Source organism: Bombina bombina, chromosome 2 (genome assembly GCF_027579735.1).
Source record: "Bombina bombina isolate aBomBom1 chromosome 2, aBomBom1.pri, whole genome shotgun sequence".
Lineage (NCBI taxonomy): Eukaryota > Metazoa > Chordata > Amphibia > Anura > Bombinatoridae > Bombina > Bombina bombina.
The window spans coordinates 1,067,879,671-1,067,902,167 of record NC_069500.1 but is presented as its reverse complement, the minus strand read 5'-3'; the positions used below and the strand labels follow the sequence as shown (position 1 = coordinate 1,067,902,167).

Genomic DNA, 22,497 nt, shown 5'->3' with positions numbered 1-22,497 from the left:
CCGCTAACCTAGCCAATTGCAAAGTGGCGTCTAGCGTGAAAGAATTAGCCAATTTGAGAGCATTGATTCTGTCCATAATCTCCTCATAAGGAGGAGAATCACTATCGACCGCCTTTACCAGCTCATCGAACCAGAAACACGCGGCTGTAGCGACAGGGACAATGCATGAAATTGGTTGTAGAAGGTAACCCTGCTGAACAAACATCTTTTTAAGTAAACCCTCTAATTTTTTATCCATAGGATCTTTGAAAGCACAACTATCTTCTATGGGTATAGTGGTGCGTTTGTTTAAAGTGGAAACCGCTCCCTCGACCTTGGGGACTGTCTGCCATAAGTCCTTTCTGGGGTCGACCATAGGAAACAATTTTTTAAATATGGGGGGAGGGACGAAAGGAATACCGGGCCTTTCCCATTCTTTATTTACAATGTCCGCCACCCGCTTGGGTATAGGAAAAGCTTCTGGGAGCCCCGGGACCTCTAGGAACTTGTCCATTTTACATAGTTTCTCTGGGATGACCAACTTGTCACAATCATCCAGAGTGGATAATACCTCCTTAAGCAGAATGCGGAGATGTTCCAACTTAAATTTAAACGTAATCACATCAGGTTCAGCTTGTTGAGAAATGTTCCCTGAATCAGTAATTTCTCCCTCAGACAAAACCTCCCTGGCCCCATCAGACTGGTTTAGGGGCCCTTCAGAACCATTATTATCAGCGTCGTCATGCTCTTCAGTATCTAAAACAGAGCAGTCGCGCTTACGCTGATAAGTGTGCATTTTGGCTAAAATGTTTTTGACAGAATTATCCATTACAGCCGTTAATTGTTGCATAGTAAGGAGTATTGGCGCGCTAGATGTACTAGGGGCCTCCTGAGTGGGCAAGACTCGTGTAGACGAAGGAGGGAATGATGCAGTACCATGCTTACTCCCCTCACTTGAGGAATCATCTTGGGCATCATTGTCATTGTCACATAAATCACATTTATTTAAATGAGAAGGAACTCTGGCTTCCCCACATTCAGAACACAGTCTATCTGGCAGTTCAGACATGTTAAACAGGCATAAACTTGATAACAAAGTACAAAAAACGTTTTAAAATAAAACCGTTACTGTCACTTTAAATTTTAAACTGAACACACTTTATTACTGCAATTGCGAAAAAATATGAAGGAATTGTTCAAAATTCACCAAAATTTCACCACAGTGTCTTAAAGCCTTAAAAGTATTGCACACCAAATTTGGAAGCTTTAACCCTTAAAATAACGGAACCGGAGCCGTTTTTAACTTTAACCCCTTTACAGTCCCTGGTGTCTGCTTTGCTGAGACCCAACCAAGCCCAAAGGGGAATACGATACCAAATGACGCCTTCAGAAAGTCTTTTCTATGTATCAGAGCTCCTCACACATGCGACTGCATGTCATGCCTCTCAAAAACAAGTGCGCAACACCGGCGCGAAAATGAGGCTCTGCCTATGATTTGGGAAAGCCCCTAAAGAGAAAGGTGTCTAAAAAAGTGCCTGCCGATATAATCTTATCAAAATACCCAGATTAAATGATTCCTCAAGGCTAAATATGTGTTAATAATGAATCGATTTAGCCCAGAAAAAGTCTACAGTCTTAATAAGCCCTTGTGAAGCCCTTATTTACAATCTTAATAAACATGGCTTACCGGATCCCATAGGGAAAATGACAGCTTCCAGCATTACATCGTCTTGTTAGAATGTGTCATACCTCAAGCAGCAAGAGACTGCTCACTGTTCCCCCAACTGAAGTTAATTCCTCTCAACAGTCCTGTGTGGAACAGCCATGGATTTTAGTAACGGTTGCTAAAATCATTTTCCTCATACAAACAGAAATCTTCATCTCTTTTCTGTTTCTGAGTAAATAGTACATACCAGCACTATTTTAAAATAACAAACTCTTGATTGAATAATAAAAACTACAGTTAAACACTAAAAAACTCTAAGCCATCTCCGTGGAGATGTTGCCTGTACAACGGCAAAGAGAATGACTGGGGTAGGCGGAGCCTAGGAGGGATCATGTGACCAGCTTTGCTGGGCTCTTTGCCATTTCCTGTTGGGGAAGAGAATATCCCACAAGTAAGGATGACGCCGTGGACCGGACACACCTATGTTGGAGAAAAAATCTTCTCACAGGAGGTCTTACTCTGAATCCTGTTCGATAGCCCTGAGAGACAATGCTCTGAATCCATTGATTTTGGACAGAATTTATCCAAACATCCTTGAAAAACCTTAATCTGCCCCCTACCAGCTGAGCTGGAATGAGGGCCGCATGCGGACTTAGGGGCTGACTTTGGTTTCTTAAATGGCTTGGATTTATTCCAATTTGAGGAAGGTTTCCAATTGGAAACATAATTCTTGGGGGAAGGATTAGATTTTTGTTCCTTATTTTGACGAAAGGAACGAAAACGGTTAGAAGCCTTAGATTTACCCTTAGGTTTTTTATTCTGAGGCAAAAAAAACTCCCTTCTCCCCCCAGTAACAGTTGAAATAATAGAATCCAACTGAGAACCAAATAAATTATTACCTTGGAAAGAAAGATAGTAATCTAGACTTAGATGTCATATCAGCATTCCAAGATTTAAGCCACAAATATCTTCTAGCTAAAAAAGCTAAAGACATGGATCTAACATCAATTTTGATAATATCAAAAATGGCATCACAAATAAAATGATTATCATGTTGCAGTAAGGGAACTATGCTAGATAAGTCAGAATCCAATTCTTGTTGCACTAAATTCTCCAACCAAAAAGTTAATGCAGCCGCAACATCAGCCAAATAAATTGCAGGCCTCAGAAGATGACCTGAATATAAATAGGCTTTCCTTAGATAAGATTCAAGTTTCCTACCTAAAGGATTTGTAAAAGAAGTACTATCTTCCATATGAATAGTGGTACGTTTAGCAAGAGTAGAAATAGCCCCATCAACTTTGGGGATCTTTTCCCAAAACTCTATTGAAATTGCTGGTAAAGGATACAATTTTTTAAACCTTGAAGAAGGAATAAAAGAAGTACCCGGCTTATTCCATTCCTTAGAAATCATATCAGAAATAGGAAAAACCTCTGGAGTAACCACAGGAGGTTTGAAAACAGTGTTTAAACGTTTAGAGGACTGGCTTCCTCACTATCCAAAGTAATTAACACTTCTTTTAACAAAGAACGAATATACTCCTTTTTAAATAAATAAGTAGATTTGTCAGTGTCAATGTCTGAGGAAGGATCTTCTGAATCAGATAGATCCTCATCAGAGGAGGATAAATCATTATGTTGTCGGTCATTTGAAATTTCATCAACTTTATGAGTTTTAAAAAACCTTTAACGTTCATTCGAAGGCAGAAATGCAGACAAAGCCTTCTGATTAGAATCAGTAACAAATTCTTAAAATCCATAGGTATATCATGTACATTAGAAGTTGAAGGAACTGCAACCGGCAATGTACTATTACTGATGGACACATTATCTGCATGTAAAAGTTTATCATGACAACTATTACAAATGACATTCGGAGATATAATCTCCACAAGTTTACAACAAATGCACTTAGCTTTGGTAGAACCGATATGCGGCAGCAAAGTTCCAACAGATACTTCTGAGACAGGATCAGATTGAGACATCTTGCAAAATGTAAAAGAAAAAACAACATATAAAGCAAAATTATCAATTTCCTTATATGAAAGTTTCAGGAATGGGAAAAAAATGCAAATAGCATAGCCCTCTAACATAGAAAAACATAATTTATGCTTACCTGATAAATATATTTCTCTTGTGGTGTATCCAGTCCACGGATCATCCATTACTTGTGGGATATTCTCCTTCCCAACAGGAAGTTGCAAGAGGATCACCCACAGCAGAGCTGCTATATAGCTCCTCCCCTAACTGCCATATCCAGTCATTCGACCGAAACTAGCCGAGAAAGGAGAAACCATAGGGTGCAGTGGTGACTGTAGTTTAAAATTTAGACCTGCCTTAAAAGGACAGGGCGGGCCGTGGACTGGATACACCACAAGAGAAATAAATTTATCAGGTAAGCATAAATTATGTTTTCTCTTGTTAGGTGTATCCAGTCCACGGATCATCCATTACTTGTGGGATACCAATACCAAAGCTAAAGTACACGGATGAAGGGAGGGACAAGGCAGGTACTTAAACGGAAGGGACCACTGCCTGTAGAACCTTTCTCCCAAAAATAGCCTCCGAAGAAGCAAAAGTATCAAATTTGTAAAATTTTTAAAAGGTATGAAGCGAAGACCAAGTCGCCGCTTTGCAAATCGGTTCAACAGAAGCCTCATTTTTAAAGGCCCAGGTGGAAGCCACAGCTCTAGTAGAATGAGCTGTAATCCTTTCAGGGGGCTGCTGTCCAGCAGTCTCATAGGCTAAGCGTATTACGCTCCGAAGCCAAAAAGAAAGAGAGGTTGCCGAAGCCTTTTGACCTCTCCTCTGTCCAGAGTAAACAACAAACAGGGAAGATGTTTGACGAAAATCTTTAGTCTCTTGTAAGTAAAACTTTAAAGCACGGACTACGTCCAAATTATGTAAAAGACGTTCCTTCTTTGAAGAAGGATTAGGACACAATGATGGAACAACAATCTCTTGATTGATATTCTTGTTGGAAACTACCTTAGGTAAAAACCCAGGTTTTGTACGCAGAACTACTTTATCTGTATGGAAAATCAGATAAGGAGAATCACATTGTAAAGCTGATAACTCTGAGACTCTACGAGCCGAGGAAATAGCCATCAAAAACAGAACTTTCCAAGATAAAAGTTTGATATCAATGGAATGAAGGGGTTCAAACGGAACTGCTTGAAAAACCTTAAGAACCAAGTTTAAGCTCCATGGAGGAGCAACAGGTTTAAACACAGGCTTAATTCTAACCAAAGCCTGACAAAATGCCTGGACGTCTGGAACCTCTGCCAGACGCTTGTGCAAAAGGATAGACAGAGCAGAAATCTGTCCCTTTAAAGAACTAGCTGATAATCCTTTATCCAAACCCTCTTGGAGAAAGGACAATATCCTAGGAATCCTAACCTTACTCCATGAGTAATTCTTGGATTCACACTAATGAAGATATTTGCGCCATATCTTATGGTAGATTTTCCTGGTTACAGGCTTTCGTGCCTGTATTAAGGTATCAATGACTGACTCGGAGAAGCCACGCCTTGATAAAATCAAGCGTTCAATCTCCAGGCAGTCAGTCTCAGAGAAATTAGATTTGGATGATTGAAAGGACCTTGTAGTAGAAGGTCTTGTCTCAGAGGCAGAGGCCAAGGTGGAAAGGATGACATGTCCACCAGGTCTGCATACCAGGTCCTGCGTGGCCACGCAGGCGCGATCAAGATCACTGACGCTCTCTCTTGTTTGATTTTGGCAATCAGTCGAGGGAGCAGAGGAAACGGTGGAAACACATAAGCCAGGTTGAAGAACCACGCATCTATCAGCGTCACTTCTGGGTCCCTGGACCTGGATCCGTAACAAGGAAGCTTGGCGTTCTGGCGAGACGCCATAAGATCCAATTCTGGTGTGCCCCAACGATGAACCAATTGAGCAAACACCTCCAGATGGAGTTCCCACTCCCCCGGATGAAAAGTCTGACGACTTAGAAAATTCGCCTCCCAGTTCTCTACACCTGGGATATGGATCGCTGATAGAGGGCAAGAGTGAGTCTCTGCCCAGTGAATTATCTTGGAGACTTCTAACATCGCTAGGGAGCTCCTGGTCCCCCCTTGATGGTTGATGTAAGCCACAGTCGTGATGTTGTCCGACTGAAATCTGATGAACCTCAGGGTTGCTAACTGAGGCCAAGCTAGAAGAGCATTGAATATTGCTCTTAACTCCAGAATATTTATTGGGAGGAGTTTCTCCTCCTGAGTCTGCGATCCCTGAGCCTTCAGGGAATTCCAGACTGCACCCCAACCTAGAAGGCTGGCATCTGTTGTTACAATTGTCCAATCTGGCCTGCGAAAGTTCATACCTTTGGACAGATGGACCCGAGATAGCCACCAGAGAAGAGAATCTCTGGTCTCTTGATCCAGATTTAGCAGAGGGGACAAATCTGTGTAATCCCCATTCCACTGACTGAGCATGCATAATTGCAGCGGTCTGAGATGTAGGCGCGCAAATGGCACTATGTCCATCGCCGCTACCATTAAGCCGATCACTTCCATGCACTGAGCCACTGAAGGGAGCGGTATGTAGTGAAGAACACGGCAGGAATTTAGAAGCTTTGATAACCTGGACTCCGTCAGGTAAATTTTCATTTCTACAGAATCTATCAGAGTTCCTAGGAAGGAAACCCTTGTGAGGGGTGATAGAGAACTCTTTCCCTCGTTCACTTTCCACCCATGCGACCTCAGAAATGCCAACACTATGTCTGTATGAGATTTGGCAATTTGGAAGTTTGACGCCTGTATCGGGATGTCGTCTAGATAAGGGGCCACTGCTATAACCCCTTAATACAAAAAACAGATTAACAAAACGAAAAATATGTTTTTTAAACAGTCATAACAACTGCCCCAGCTCCTACTTTTGAAGCCTTTTGAGCCCTTCAGAGATGTCCTATAGCATGCAGGGGACTGCTGAGGGAAGCTGAATGTCACAGTTTGTAATTTTAACTGCACCAACTGTAACTTTTATACTATAACAGTGGAAAGCCTCAGGAAACTGTTTCTAGGTAAAAATAAAGCCAGCCATGTGGAAAAAACTAGGCCCCAATAAGTTTTATCACCAAAGCATATATAAAAACGATTAAACATGCCAGCAAACGTTTTATATTGCACATTAATCAGAGTATATACCTCTGATAGCAAGCCTGATACTAGTCGCTATTAAATCACTGTATTTAGGCTTTAACTTACATTAATCCGGTATCAGCAGCATTTTCTAGCAAATTCCATCCCTAGAAAAACTTAACTGCACATACCTTATTGCAGGATACCCTGCACGCCATTCTCCCTCTGAAGTTACCTCACTCCTCAGACATATGTGAGAACGGCAGTGGATCTTAGTTACTTCTGCTAAGATCATAGAAAAACGCAGGCAGATTCTTCTTCTAAATGCTGCCGGAGATAAAATAGTACACTCCGGTACCATTTAAAAACAATAAACTTTTGATTGAAGAAAAAACTAACTATATTTTACCACTTTCCTCTAACTACCTCCAGCTATGTTGAGAGCTTGCAAGAGAATGACTGGATATGGCAGTTAGGGGAGGAGCTATATAGCAGCTCTGCTGTGGGTGATCCTCTTGCAACTTCCTGTTGGGAAGGAGAATATCCCACAAGTAATGGATGATCCGTGGACTGGATACACCTAACAAGAGAAAAGGCAAGAGGCAAATAGCAATGGGGTGAAAAAATAATGAAAAAATTTGGCACCAAGTATGACGCACAACGTAACTGAAAATATTTTGGTGCCAACAACGTTCGGACACTCGCTTCACTAACGATGCAACCTTGTGTAAGGAGTTTGGCGTCAACTATGACGCTGGAAATGACGAACTTACGTCAACGGACATACTTTCGCGCCAAAAAACTCTTGCACCAAGAATGACGCAATAAAGTCTAGCATTTGGCGCACCCGCGGGCCTAATCCTGCCCGCAATTTGCAAAGAAAAATATAGTCAATTTTAAACTCCAGGTAAGAAAAATATTTCTTAATAAGTTTATTTTCCCCAAACATGAAACTGACAGTCTGCAAAAAGGAAATACATGAACCTGACTCATGGCAAATATAAGTACAATACATATATTTAGAACTTTATATTAATGCATAAAGTGGCAAACCATAGCTGAGGTGTCTTAAGTAATAAAAACATACTTACCGAAAGACACCCATCCACATATAGCAGATAGCCAAACCAGTACTGAAACAGTTATCAGTAGAGGTAATGGTATATGAGAGTATATCGTCAATCTGAAAAAGGAGGTAGGAGATAAATCTCTACGACCGATAACAGAGAACCTATGAAATAGATCTTCCGTGAGGAAAACCATCACATCCCTCTGACATTCGCTGTACTCCGAGAGGAATCGGGCTACAAAATGCTGAGAAGCGCATGTCAACATAGAAATCTTAGCACAAAACTTACTTCACCACCTCCATAGGAGGCAAAGTTTGTAAAACTGAATTGTGGGTGTGGTGAGGGGTGTATTTATAAGCATTTTGAGGTTTGGGAAACTTTGCCCCTCCTGGTAGGATTGTATATCCCATATGTCACTAGCTCATGGACTCTTGCCAATAACATGAAAGAAATCTGTGACTGACCACGGACCTCCTACCCTCAAGCCCAAAAGGCTAGATCTGCATAAGGTCGAAGTATAGCATCCAGAGTCTAAAGACCATGGTATGACAAGGGGCAGTTTTTAGATTGAGAAGACGGCAGTCTCCAGAAATCCTTACTGGATCGGTCTCCTGAAATCCCTGCAACAGGAATAACAAATGGAATAGTCAAAGAACCGAGGGGGCGCCTATAACAAGTATTTGATAGTGGTCTATATTAAATACAGAGTTGGCTAGAATATACAACATAAACAGTATCAATATGTAATATACATACAACTTAGGTTATAGTCCATAAAACAGGCCTAATGCCGGATATTGTCCACAAAATGTGTTTATGGAAATCCACAGATAGTAAATGTGATGATGGCCGCACTCCTCGTCACAGACTAATCTGGGTAAACTATATAATAAAAGGGAGAACAGAGGGGCGCCTCATGTGTAGAACAACCAGATGGAAGTGGATATATTAAATGATAAAGCAGATTGACTACTCACATTTCGTAAGAGCATCCTTGTGTGCTAATAGAAACAGACTGATATCAAAGGGCGTATCAGCTCACCCACTCTAGCTGCTCTCAGCCTGATGCGACTCTGAATGAGGAGATAAGAGCAAGAGAACGCCACATGTGCAGATCTACTAAACCAATGTGATGCAAGTAATATGTGCCAAATGGATACTCACATTTCAGATAAGCACACTTATGTGCTGGTAGAAGCAGACTGATAAATTTGTGTAAGGGCGTATCAGCTAACCCACTCCAGTTGGTCCCAGTGAATGGTGGTATAAACAGGAAAATATAAACTTGTATCCACTAGTGGATAGTGGAATGTAAGATGATACCACTAAACTAGAGTAGAATTTAAAAACTGATTTTTTTTAAAAAATTACGATAAAAACAAAAACAAGTAGTGGACTAGGGGATATCAAAGTATAAATGTTAACCCTAACACAGTCATCATTGATATTTAAATGGTCTCACATTATAATGCATATTAACAACATATATAAATACATCCTAAAAAGTATATATATATATATATATATATATATATATACATATACACACCCACATATAACTCCCCTATCAAATAGAGGGCCATTTGTATGACTTGTCTATCAATTTGTCTCTATGCGTTTTTCCCAATTACTCCTTGTATACACCTGCACTTTGTACATAGTAAATTGTCTATTTTTATATTTTAACATGTTTACCTTCATTTCCTTTACGATGTTGGACATTGAATCCTTTTGGGGTATGGTCTTTTCTTTTCATTTGTATATTAAACTAAGATTGCGAGACTGATATAATTATCACAGCCACAAAACATTGTTTTTGTGAATGATCGCAATGGCCAATTAAGTTGTACGTGATTGCTCGGACCGTTTGTGCTGTTTAACTAAAGAACTCATTAGTGAACACCATTCCGTTTACATGCCGCAGGTCCGCCGTCTATTAGGCTTCCGCATAAGTCACCGAGCAGTGTGACTGCAGTCGGCCTATGGCCTTATTGTATTCATTGTTGAACAATGCAATATTGACAACGATCGCTCAGTTTGAGAGCCCCACGCCCACTCTCTGTAGGATGTCACATACGTACAGACAGTGGGCGTGGCAGATACGTTGCTATCTGCCAATGGTCTTATGTGAAATTTGTAGTTATACATATTCAACTGTGAAATGTTAACATCGGTATAATAAGTGTGTAGTCTTAGATGTGTTATCTAGATATCCTAGCCATCACTAGTGTGCTCCATTCACTCTTATGTATTAGTGTAATAATGAACTCAATATGAATGTGTACTAATATTATTAAAAATGTACCGTAAATAAAATATTTCGACTAGTGTCTAATTTCTTATGTGTTCTAGTATGAATATAAGAGCTACAAAGATATAATCTAAAAGTGATAAAGTGTCCTAATATAAATATATAAGAACTATAAGAAAAAATTCTTAGTGAAAATGTGTGTCGACTAGTGTCTAATGTCTTAAGTGTCCTTATAATATATGAGAACTATAAGGATATAAGAACTATAAGTGTAAAAATATAAACTATAAGGACAAAATCTTAATGTGATAAAGTGTCCTAATATAAATGTATGAACTATAAGAATATAATCTTAATGGTAATAAGATGAGTGCTAACAAATATTTTCTGTGTTATTAATATATAGTATAATCTTAATGGTAATAAGATGAGTGCTAAAAACTCTGTGTTATTGATGTATAGTATAATCCATTTTAATAAAATTATGTGCACCAACCTAGGTGTTTCGTAATCTTGGTGATGTGTTCTATATAAAGTGAAATTCTCTCATTAATTAATATCAATATAATGTGGCCACCAAATGGATTTGGTTGATAAACTAAGTGTCAAATTGTGTGTGAATGACCAAATGGTAACTGTTCCCTAAATATAAAAATAAGTTATATACTACCCAAATGGTCCGTCTATACAAAGGTGCCTTTATAATATGTAATACACTATATTTATTTGAGCCCTCTGGATCCTATCCTCTACACATTCTATAACAAATCGCAAAATAATAAGTGCTTTCCTAAAAACACTAAACTGACCTTTAAAATAATATGTATAATCATGTGAGTCATTGAGAAATAAAATAATACCTTATGTTTCATAAGCATTGATTATGACCCAATTGCCAACTAATATATCCAAGGAGTAATTACCAAAACGCACCTAAACAATATAAGATGTCAAGTAATGCAGCTAACTTACCTATCTCTTATGATGTTAACCCATTACAGGGTTCACATACAGATTTTATAATACAAAGTTATGGAAATATAAAAAACATGAGATCACATAAAGCATAAATCTATCTAAACAAAAATCAAAAGACAATAATAGCAGACCGTCTATCAATGGATTATTCTTAAAAAGCTGCCAAATCTAATGCCTTATTTAGGCTAGAGGGAAACAAGGATTGGAATCGATATATCCAATATGTTTCCCTCTGGCGCAAATGGGCATATCTATTATAGCCCACAGCACTACCAATACTTTCCAGTGGAGTGATTCTAAAAGTGTGGTGACATCCACCATGTTGAACTGTACTGTGTCTGGAGACACTGTGTTTTATGGACCCGTTTTTTAATATTTCTCCAATGTTCACTCAATCTAGTACGGATTGTTCTACAGGTGCGGCCCAAATATTGTAGGCCACAGCTGCAGGTCAAGACGTAGATGACAAATTTATTACCACAATTGATGTGGCTCTTAATAGTTATAAACTTCTCCTGTAGCATGACAGGTCACTGTCTTGCTTCCATGTGTTATATATTTACACATATAACATCTGCTTTTGTTACATCTGAATGTTCCTATTTTATCTTTATTCAAATTGCAATTTTTGTTGTTGTGTATATTTGTCTTTTTGGACATGACCACCTTGCTGGGGGCCAGCTTCTGTTTGAGGGTCGGTGCTCTTCGAAATACTAACCTAGGGTTCTGTTCCAAAGTATTTTTAAGATATGGGTCTTTCAAGACTATTGGCCAATGTTTATTTAAAATCTGTCTCATACATCTACGTTCCAAATTAAATTGCGTAATGAACGCTGGGTTTTTGGTCTTTTTATTTTCATCATAAGGCAAAGCTTTATTTATAAATGTAGATGTTAGTCCCCTCATTCATACTCACATCAGGCTGAGAGCAACTGGAGTGGGTGAGCTGATACGCCCTTTGATATCAGTCTGTTTCTACTAGCACACAAGGGTGCTCTTACAAAATGTGAGTAGTCAATCTGCTTTATCATTTAATATATCTACTTCCATCTGGTTGTTCTACACGAGGCGCCCCTCTGTTCTCTCTTTTATTATAAGGAATAACAAATGGGAGCCTCGCAGCTCCTGGCAGAAAAGTCAGGATGACCCATGCACTCCACGTACTGGAGCAAACGAAACATTGAGAAAAGAAGGAAAAAGGACATGCTCCGCACTTTTATAATAGACGATCCAACCCAAAACGGGAAGGAAAGAAAACTCCACCACCGCAAAAGGAATGCGACTAGGCTACAAGAGTCAACATCCGTAAGATACCGCAAGTGAAGACATAAATTGTCCATTACCCTGAATACCAGACCTCCTGAGGTCATTCACCTCTCCAACCTTTACAGAAGTGGAAAACTATGGGTTTGAGTCCCCAGGGACCCTTAGGAACCCCAATGACATCTTGAAAAGGTTGGTCACGTAACTTAAACAAATTGTAGTACCTGGTTCCAAGAACTTACCAGGCCCAACCTTGCTTAGCTTCCAAGATCAGACGAGATTGGGCACATTCAGGGTGGAGTGGCCGTAGGCCCATAGAAAGGCCAACTTATATCGGAACCCAACCTTCCTTACAGAAGCGTTGGATCTACGGACTCCATATCAAGAAGCCAAGTGACATTCAGAATCCGACAGGATAATCAGCACCACGAGGGTGACATGAACCCAAGGAACACAGAGAAAAACGGAGACGTCAAGGAGATTAGCTTCATCCCCAAACGTCTAACCCAGCTTGCCATCCAGCATCTAAGGCCTTGGATCCCTCGGTCCACTAGGACTGGAATCCTCAAGTACCGCCAAAACATGACTTAGTAGAACACAAAGACGTGCCAGGCTATAACGGAAGGCAAAATTATCCCTCAATGGATCGATAAACGACCCCGGCCCGAGGTTGGGGCCCCTGAAACCTCAGAGGCCAACGCTTCCCCAGAAGGCCGAACTGAATCAGGCGATCCCACGCCCGACAGGCCCTGGTTGACAGAACACGGACAGTACCTTAAAAATATTTCACTCGAGAGATATAAGTGAGCCAGCGCCATAGATATGGCCACACGGAACCGTGCTGTAACCTCTGGAGGAAAAAATAAAGGGGAGAGAAAGGTGCGCTAGGCCAAATCGATAACCAAACACCCCCTTAAAAAGACAAATATCCCTACAGTTGTCTAAAATAAGAGAGAAAATATACAGGTAATAAGGGAGGCGCTAAGAAAAGCCAAAGGTATCAAGCACTTAAAATTTAATAAAAACACATAAGCATACAATAACATATGTATAGGGGACGTCTCCCCAAAACGAAATACTAATAGATAAAAACTAAAATAAAAACTAAAATACTAAAAGATGCAATTGATAAAACTTCCACAGATTTAAAACCATACAATTTGTATAGAGCAGTCCCAATCAGTTCATTTTAGTAGGGTCAGATAGAAATGTCTTTACTCCATATAAAATGTAACTGAGTCTGTGGTCAGCGTCTCACTAGTCAAATACCACCAAGCTGCCAAATTGATAGAACAATAGCTGCCAAACAGTGTAAGTGGATAATAATATACTTGCAATTCCAAAGTTCTCTTACTGTGTAAGATATCACTTTAGCAGAACATTCAGCCGTGTACTTTACCAGATCCTTATCCGTGAAGTAGATGTCTTTTCCCCTCGCCCGGTATTCACCTCGAGCGGGGCCGACTGAAACTTTCCGGCGTCACTGAAAGATGTTCCGGTTAGGAGAAGAAGCCGATTCCTGCGCTCACTTCTATGACCTGTAGTCACGGTCCTCTCAGATGAGCCTTGCACTTAGTGCTTATAGCACGCAAGGGATTGGATACTGGGCAAAGTGAAGGATATCCCAGAAATGTTGCCAAACACAAGTCCTACAGATGATTTACTCCTATTTAGGAGAAGATAGTTCCAAAATGTATAACCCGGGTTATTAAGTAGGAATCAAAAAGATATGTAGATTGTTGTCACAAAAATAAAAACAACAACACTGCCAACACATACGACGCGTTTCGCCCTCCTATGGGCTTTATCAAGATCTTGATAAAGCCCATAGGAGGGCGAAACGCGTCGTATGTGTTGGCAGTGTTGTTGTTTTTATTTCTGTGACAACAATCTACATATCTTTTTGATTCCTACTTAATAACCCGGGTTATACATTTTGGAACTATCTTCTCCTAAATAGGAGTAAATCATCTGTAGGACTTGTGTTTGGCAACATTTCTGGGATATCCTTCACTTTGCCCAGTATCCAATCCCTTGCGTGCTATAAGCACTAAGTGCAAGGCTCATCTGAGAGGACCGTGACTACAGGTCATAGAAGTGAGCGCAGGAATCGGCTTCTTCTCCTAACCGGAACATCTTTCAGTGACGCCGGAAAGTTTCAGTCGGCCCCGCTCGAGGTGAATACCGGGCGAGGGGAAAAGACATCTACTTCACGGATAAGGATCTGGTAAAGTACACGGCTGAATGTTCTGCTAAAGTGATATCTTACACAGTAAGAGAACTTTGGAATTGCAAGTATATTATTATCCACTTACACTGTTTGGCAGCTATTGTTCTATCAATTTGGCAGCTTGGTGGTATTTGACTAGTGAGACGCTGACCACAGACTCAGTTACATTTTATATGGAGTAAAGACATTTCTATCTGACCCTACTAAAACGAACTGATTGGGACTGCTCTATACAAATTGTATGGTTTTAAATCTGTGGAAGTTTTATCAATTGCATCTTTTAGTATTTTAGTTTTTATTTTAGTTTTTATCTATTAGTATTTCGTTTTGGGGAGACGTCCCCTATACATATGTTATTGTATGCTTATGTGTTTTTATTAAATTTTAAGTGCTTGATACCTTTGGCTTTTCTTAGCGCCTCCCTTATTACCTGTATATTAACCTCTGGAGGAAACAAGCCACCTTCCGGAGGAGTGAAGGCCATAGGGACACCTGCTTGCGTAGCAAAGGAAGGTTCTGGGGCACACGCCTCACCGCACATAGAATCCTCTAGGGCGGATGGCTCAACGCGCTTTAAGGTCCCTGAGTCGGGAGTAGAGAGTACTCTAGAACGGCAATCGGAACATAACTGATGGGCATGGATAACCTGGGCCATTTCATATTCATCACAAGACGCATCGGAGACATCCGTGTCTAAAAAATCAGAATCCTCCATATCTTAGGATTATAAAAATGACAGACACTAACTGGCACCCTTTTTACACACCCAATGGCTGGGGCACTCACCACATCCTGTGAACCAGACAACCAAACTCTCTGTCGCCACACAGCATACGGAAGTGGAAAACAATGCAACCGCGAGGTGCACTGTGCCAGTCGCAAAAGAGCGCGCAAATCTAAAGTGATCATGCCAACTGATAAGGCCGTTATGTTCCGAAAAGCCATGAGCCAAAACATTACTACACATTAGCAGATAGAACCACATAACAAACATGATTAAAGTCCCCCCTGTTCAATAACCACCCTCAGGAGATATTAACCCATGATTCCTATTTTAAGATAAAAGGAGTCGCACTGGAACCCTACCTTCTCTCCCCACAAGCAGAACTTTTTTTCACTTTCTGCGATGAGATTTTTTTGTAGTGAAAATTTTTCTGCAGCTCATTTTTAAATAAAATTCAGTTTTAAATTGTTCATAAACAAACATTTATTTAAAACATGGTAAACTTTCACATGTAATATGTGTGAGTGTATATATATATATATATATATATATATATATATATATTTATTAATATATAATATATATATATATATATATATATAAAAATATAATAGACTGAGTACATCTTGTATTATACAAGCTTTGTAAGGGTGGTTGTTCATTTAATCTCATACTAGTCACTAAAACACTTTACAAGCTGCCTCTTTATAGAAACAAAACAGCAACATAGCTACAATCTATAATGCATGCCAGTACAGTTATTTAATATATCAGTGTTTCCCACCAAATGTTTTTTCTATAAGGGAGGAATTGTGAAGTAGATGGGTGGGGGCAGTGAATATTATACATTTTTGCATTATTTATAAATGTTTCTAAATGATCCAAATAACAGATTAATTACATAAAGTATTATAAATGCATTTAATGATAATTTCTGCAACAAACCTTGTAAACAATTAACATTATATAAATTTTATGCAGAGTTAGATTTTATCTGGGTGGTCAGTAAAATCAGTGGATGGTGTGCCCATTAAATAACATTTCCCTGCTTGAAAGGTAATGCTGTGATATTGTAAATAAATTGCTGAAAAAAATATAAGCTGAGTCAAACACGAGGTTTCAGTTTGAATTTTAGAGCCAGATAAAATGCATAGGAACAAGAATTTTGTACATAAAACATTCTAGCTCTGCATACAGAAACACATATGTTCTATTAACTAAGGGCATAGTATTAACTCTTTGTTTAGTCATAAGTAAATTATGTATATACTCACTTGGCCCTAAGATATCTATGAAAGTACATCATACTAGTTCTGTATACAATCACTAAACTCAATATGTAAGTCCAAGACTGCACAGGAATACTGGTTCTACACATAGATCACATTCCTTTAGAAAAACATATGTAATGATTTTTCAACACAATGTACTATTAAAACCTGCAATGCTTTTTGTAAATGAATCACTTCATACTCTTTTCTAGAGGATTGTGATCTATCCTATAGTAAGTAATATGCTCTCAATAAAACACTGGACAGAATGCTGACTGCACATACCATAAGCAGCATGTTCTCTCAATATAACTCCAGTCCATCGTAAGGTTATGTGCATTGAACAAAATGCCCTGTATATACTTGAATTAGTATGTAATCCCTATATATGCGTGGGGCAGAATACCCTGTGTATATGAAGTAGCATGTTCTCTCCATATAACATGGTAGGGTGCTCTGTGTACCGACAAATACATTCTCTTTGTATAAGCAAAGGACAATGTCCTACTTGTATAATAAATACAAGACACCTTATATGCAGCCCTTCATGTTTAACACTCACAGCTGCTAGCCTGCTCAGACAAAGTGGACACTGAGGTCTGGCCCATGTTTTCACCTCTAGGTGAGCTTGTGTCAGGCTCTCAAGCAGCTCTCATACAGCAGTAAAAATCATTCAGGCTTCATTTCCCGTGTTGAGTCCCCTGGGAACCCCAACCCCACACCGTGCTCTCAGCCTGCTGCAGCCCGACTGCTCCTGCTCAGCTGAATTCCTGTCATTCCTGGGGCAGATTAGTTCGGGTCACAGGTCACATCACACCCCTCCCTGCCGGTGTTCTAAAATAAGTTGTCTACCATAGGAATGCGCGACCTACGTCACTTCAGGTGACAAGAAATCAGCTGCTGGAGGTTTGTGGCGCTCACTGCGCATGCACTAGAGGCCCAACCTCCTACAACAGCTGTTTAAGACACAATAGGTGACTGAGCTGCATCTTCACAGATACAGAGATAGCAGATATTGCATTAGCTCATTGGTAGACAACTTATTTTAAAACACAGTGTGGGAAACATGGTTCGGGTTTCAGCTATGAAGTGTCACTATGAGATGCTTGGTGTTCTCAGGGAATGCATTGATGATGATCTCAAAAAGGCCTACAGGAAGCTGGCCCTGAGGTGGCACCCGGGTAAGAGGAAGCTGGGTAGACACTATTTTCTACTGCCTCTCTAAAAAGTGGACAAGATGTGGGGTTGCAATCTATTCTGTTCTTATGACCGAGGTAGATGTAAGGCTTGGGTAAACATGAGGCTGTTGTTTATTGCCTCCACGTCAGTGATAGTTGTGAGGTTGCGGTTTGCTAATTTATTGTTACTTAATTCAGGGTGACCAGACAGCCAAGGGGTTAATGCGATAATAGTGTCTACCCAGCTTCCTCTTACCCGGGTGCCACCTCAGGGCCAGCTTCCTGTAGGCCTTCTTGATCATTATCAGTGCATTCCCTGAGAACACCGAGCATCTCATAGGTGACACTTCATAGCTGAAACCCGATGCCATCTGTCTGTCATCAGCTGTTTTAAGGAGGTTGGGCCTCTAGCGCATGCGCGGTGAGCGCCACAAACCTCAAGCAGCCGATTTACGTCACCGGAAGTGACGTAGTAGTCACATTCCTACGCGGTAGACAACTTATTTTAGAACACCTGCACTTACAAGCAGAGCACATATCTCTATGTATCTCTTCCTCACCCTCTGTTTAGGTTTCCCTTCCCCTCTCTATCACTGCTGTCCTCTCCCTAAACAAAGTTGCCGTCTCTAAATGCGCACACACAAATACTGTGTTTTTTTTCACTAACTTTAGCTCCCGTAGCAGCTCGCTTCTTTTACTTTGCAGTTTCTGCCTTGATATTCAGACAGGCATCTCCTGTTACGGGAAAAAGCTAAAAGAAATGACCAATCAAAGCAGGATTGATGGGGATGTGAACCGTTCTCTCTTAATGCGCACACACAAATACACTCTTGAAAGTAATTTTCGGCTGGTTTGCCCCTCATTTGGCCGAATTTCGATGCATCCCTTATATATATATATATATATATATATATATATATATTTTTCCCCAGTGATCTTATACAGCTGTCTAATGATTTCACCGATTAAACTAATGCAACGTGTTTAGAGAGACTAGAAGTGAATAAGTTTAATAAATAACCATACCATCCTGTATACATAATGTGACAGCTGCCCATTTATTTATACGGAACTGGGCACATAGTTAACATCTTAATTATGAAGCTGGGGATGAAAGAGAGGCACTTGTCACATATACTCCTTATTAAACCTAAGGAGCTTCAGCACAGCGGCGTCAATAAAATACTATTTAATGTTCACCACCTCCTCCTGCACGATAATGGGCAAGGCAGGGATCCAGGAAAGGGACTCATTGAGTTTCAAACATAATAAGTTTGCGACACAGTGTGATGTCAAAGGCCCCAACACTTACTTTGGATCCCAGACTGTGAAAGCAACTCCTCTCGTTCTGGCGGGTCAAATTCATTTCACACAAATAGTGCGTTGATCATTCAAAGCAGCAGCCAATTATTGCACTGCACTAAACTGTTTGTAGTAACGTGCCTGTTGTCGCTAAGGATTTAGAATTACTGATTACAGTTTAAATTATTATGGCCAATCAGAATATAAAAGAATAAGCAGAATAAACTTTGACTTTAGGAAAATTCTCTGCGCAAAGGACCTGCAAATTATTTCTGCAGACATGCTGCAGTTTCTGCGATGACATCGCAGATCGCACTACGTTCTGCCTTGGGGCTTCTCTCATTACCATTACATTCACATAATAAAATAAAATTAAACGATCTTACCGGAATCTGCGCCGTGGAACAGGAACACAGCCCTTCAAGTATGACAGATGTTAGCCTCGCTTCTGACATGGACTTGAGTGAATAAAGGCAGGCAGCGAAACTCGTCAACGCTGATTGCCAAGGAGCGGTTAATATGAGTCGGGATGGTTTTGCAGAAAGACTCTCCCTGCATCTCCGGACTCTAACCTTCATCCATGCTCTCACTGAGAGGCTGAAAGGACTACTTAAAACTCCAGTCCCATCTCGAAGAGTACTACCGTCCATAAGAGACTCTCTCAAACTTCTGACACTTCTCTGCCAACCTCCTGTGAAGAAAGGCAAAGAATGAATGGGGGATGAGAGAAGTGGGGGAGGTATTGAAGCCTTTGGCTGGGGTGTCTTTGCCTCCTCCTGGTGGCCAGGTTCTGAATTCCCAAAAGTAATTAATGCAGCTGTGGACTCTTCCCGTTTAAGAAGAAAATGACATATTTTGCATGTAAAACAACTTACAATAAAACTGATGGAAACACTTCATCCTTGGGAATCCAGGGACCATATTATAGAAGTGAGACTTCAAAGCACCACTCTTCAGTAAACTATAGGCCATTTCTGTCAGGTTGATTCCAACAATAGCATAGGAATACCTATAACAGAATATACGACAATGAGAATTACTATTGTATTACATGTGTTATGATTTTAGAGCTAATAAATTAAAAAGACACACAATCATATTAATCAATAAACTGTAACAAATTGCATGTTAGAAAGGAAACCTTAAAATTTTGTCTCCATCAATATGAATGGAAGCCATAAGCAGATATTCTTTTCACAACACGAAAGTGACGTACTTAAAAGGTATACTAATCCCAATTTTTTTTCTTTCATGATTCAGATAGAGCATGCAATTTTAAGCAACTTTCTAGTTTACTCCTATTATCAATTTGTCTTTGTTCTCTTGCTATCTTTATTTGAAAAGCAGGATTGTAACCTTAGAGCCTGCCCATTTTTGGTTCATCACCTGGGTAGCGCTTCCTGATTGGTGGCTAAATGTAGCCACTAATCAGCAAGCACTACCCATGGTGCTCAACCAAAAATGGCCCGGCTCCTATGATTAGATTCCAGCTTTTTCGAATTAAGATAGCAAGAAAACAAAGAAAATATGATAATAGGAGTAAATTAGAAAATGGCATGCTCTATCTGAATCATGAAAGAAAAAAAATTGGGTTAGTATCTCTTTAAGAAGGTAACTCCCTCTTGTAAGCCAGTAGTAGCTAATAAGGTATACCAAAGCGCCAACTATACGAAGGCTGGGTCTGGACCTAATGCAATATTGTCAAACGATTACAATAAACAATTTATTGAGTACACAAATAAGTTAAAAACATGGATCCATGTATAAACAATCAAATTTATACAACAATAATAGCTAAATGAATAGTTAAAACAAATAGTTATGTAACGGATATAGCATTTAAAATTGTTAATTAAAAATCTGTTACATAACTATTCATTTAGCTATTATTGTTGTATAAATTTGATTGTTTATACATGGATCCATGTTTTTAACTTATTTGTGTACTCAATAAATTGTTTATTGTAATCGTTTGACAATATTGCATTAGGTCCAGACCCAGCCTTCGTATAGTTGGCGCTTTGGTATACCTTATTAGTTTCATCTTTCCATTTTGACAACTAGGTTTCAAATTATCAAAGCCAGAGGTCTTATTTAGTAGGCGCTAGGTGTACTCCACTATCAATAAGCCAGTAGTAGCAGCAACTCAAAAACTCTAAGAAAATATATATCAAAATAATATAAAAACAGAATTTATGCTTACCTGATAAATTACGGTGTGTCCGGTCCACGGCTTTATCCTTACTTGTGGGAATATTCTCTTCCCTAACAGGAAATGGCAAAGAGAGCACAGCAAAAGCTGCCCATATAGCTCCCCCTCTGGCTCCGCCCCCCAATCATTCGACCAACGGTTAGGAGAAAAAGGAGAAACCATAGGGTGCCGTGGTAACTGTAGTGTACAGAAATAAAAAATTTGAAACCTGACTAAAAAGCCAGGGCGGGCCGTGGACCGGACACACCATAGGAGAAAGAAATTTATCAGGTAAGCATAAATTCTGTTTTCTCCAACATTGGTGTGTCCGGTCCACGGCTTCATCCTTACTTGTGGGAACCAATACCAAAGCTTTAGGACACGGATGAAGGGAGGGAACAAGTCAGGTTACCTAAACGGAAGGCACCACGGCTTGCAAAACCTTTCTCCCAAAAATAGCCTCCGAAGAAGCATAAGTATCCAATTTGTAAAATTTGGCAAAAGTATGCAGAGAAGACCAAGTCGCTGCCTTACAGATTTGATCAACAGAAGCCTCGTTCTTGAAGGCCCATGTGGAAGCCACAGCTCTAGTAGAGTGAGCTGTAATTCGTTCAGGAGGCTGCCGTCCGGCAGTCTCATAAGCCAATCGGATGATGCTTTTCAGCCAAAAAGAAAGAGAGGTAGCAGTAGCTTTCTGTCCTCTCCTCTTACCAGAATAAACGACAAACAAAGATGAAGTCTGTCTGAAATCCTTTGTTGCTTCTAAGTAGAATTTTAAAGCACGGACTACATCTAAATTGTGTAACAAACGTTCCTTCTTCGAAACTGGATTCGGACACAGAGAAGGAACAACTATTTCCTGGTTAATATTCCTGTTGGAAACCACTTTTGGAAGAAAACCAGGTTTGGTACACAAAACAACCTTATCTGTATGGAATACCAGATAGGGTGAATTACACTGCAAAGCAGACAATTCAGAAACTCTTCTAGCAGAAGAAATAGCAACCAAAAACAGAACTTTCCAAGATAGTAACTTAATATCTATGGAATGTAAAGGTTCAAACGGAACCCCTTGAAGAACTGAAAGAACTAAGTTTAGACTCCATGGAGGAGTCAGGGGTCTGTAAACAGGCTTGATTCTGACTAAGGCCTGTACAAATGCCTGTACATCTGGCAATGCTGCCAGACGTTTGTGTAACAAAACAGACAGAGCAGATATCTGTCCTTTTAGAGAGCTCGCTGACAACCCTTTATCCAAACCCTCTTGGAGAAAGGAGAGAATCCTAGGAATTTTA

General features: G+C 39.9%; 1 protein-coding gene across 1 annotated transcript in view; it reads right to left on the bottom strand.

Annotated features, from left to right (window-relative positions):
- Positions 1 to 22,497, bottom strand: part of ELMOD2 (ELMO domain containing 2) — a gene marked incomplete in the record, with an annotated part of 447,084 nt that overhangs the window by 36,775 nt on the left and 387,812 nt on the right. The window contains 1 exon segment of the mRNA XM_053703694.1: positions 19,887 to 20,020. Within this exon segment, the coding sequence (XP_053559669.1) occupies positions 19,887 to 20,020 (134 nt within the window).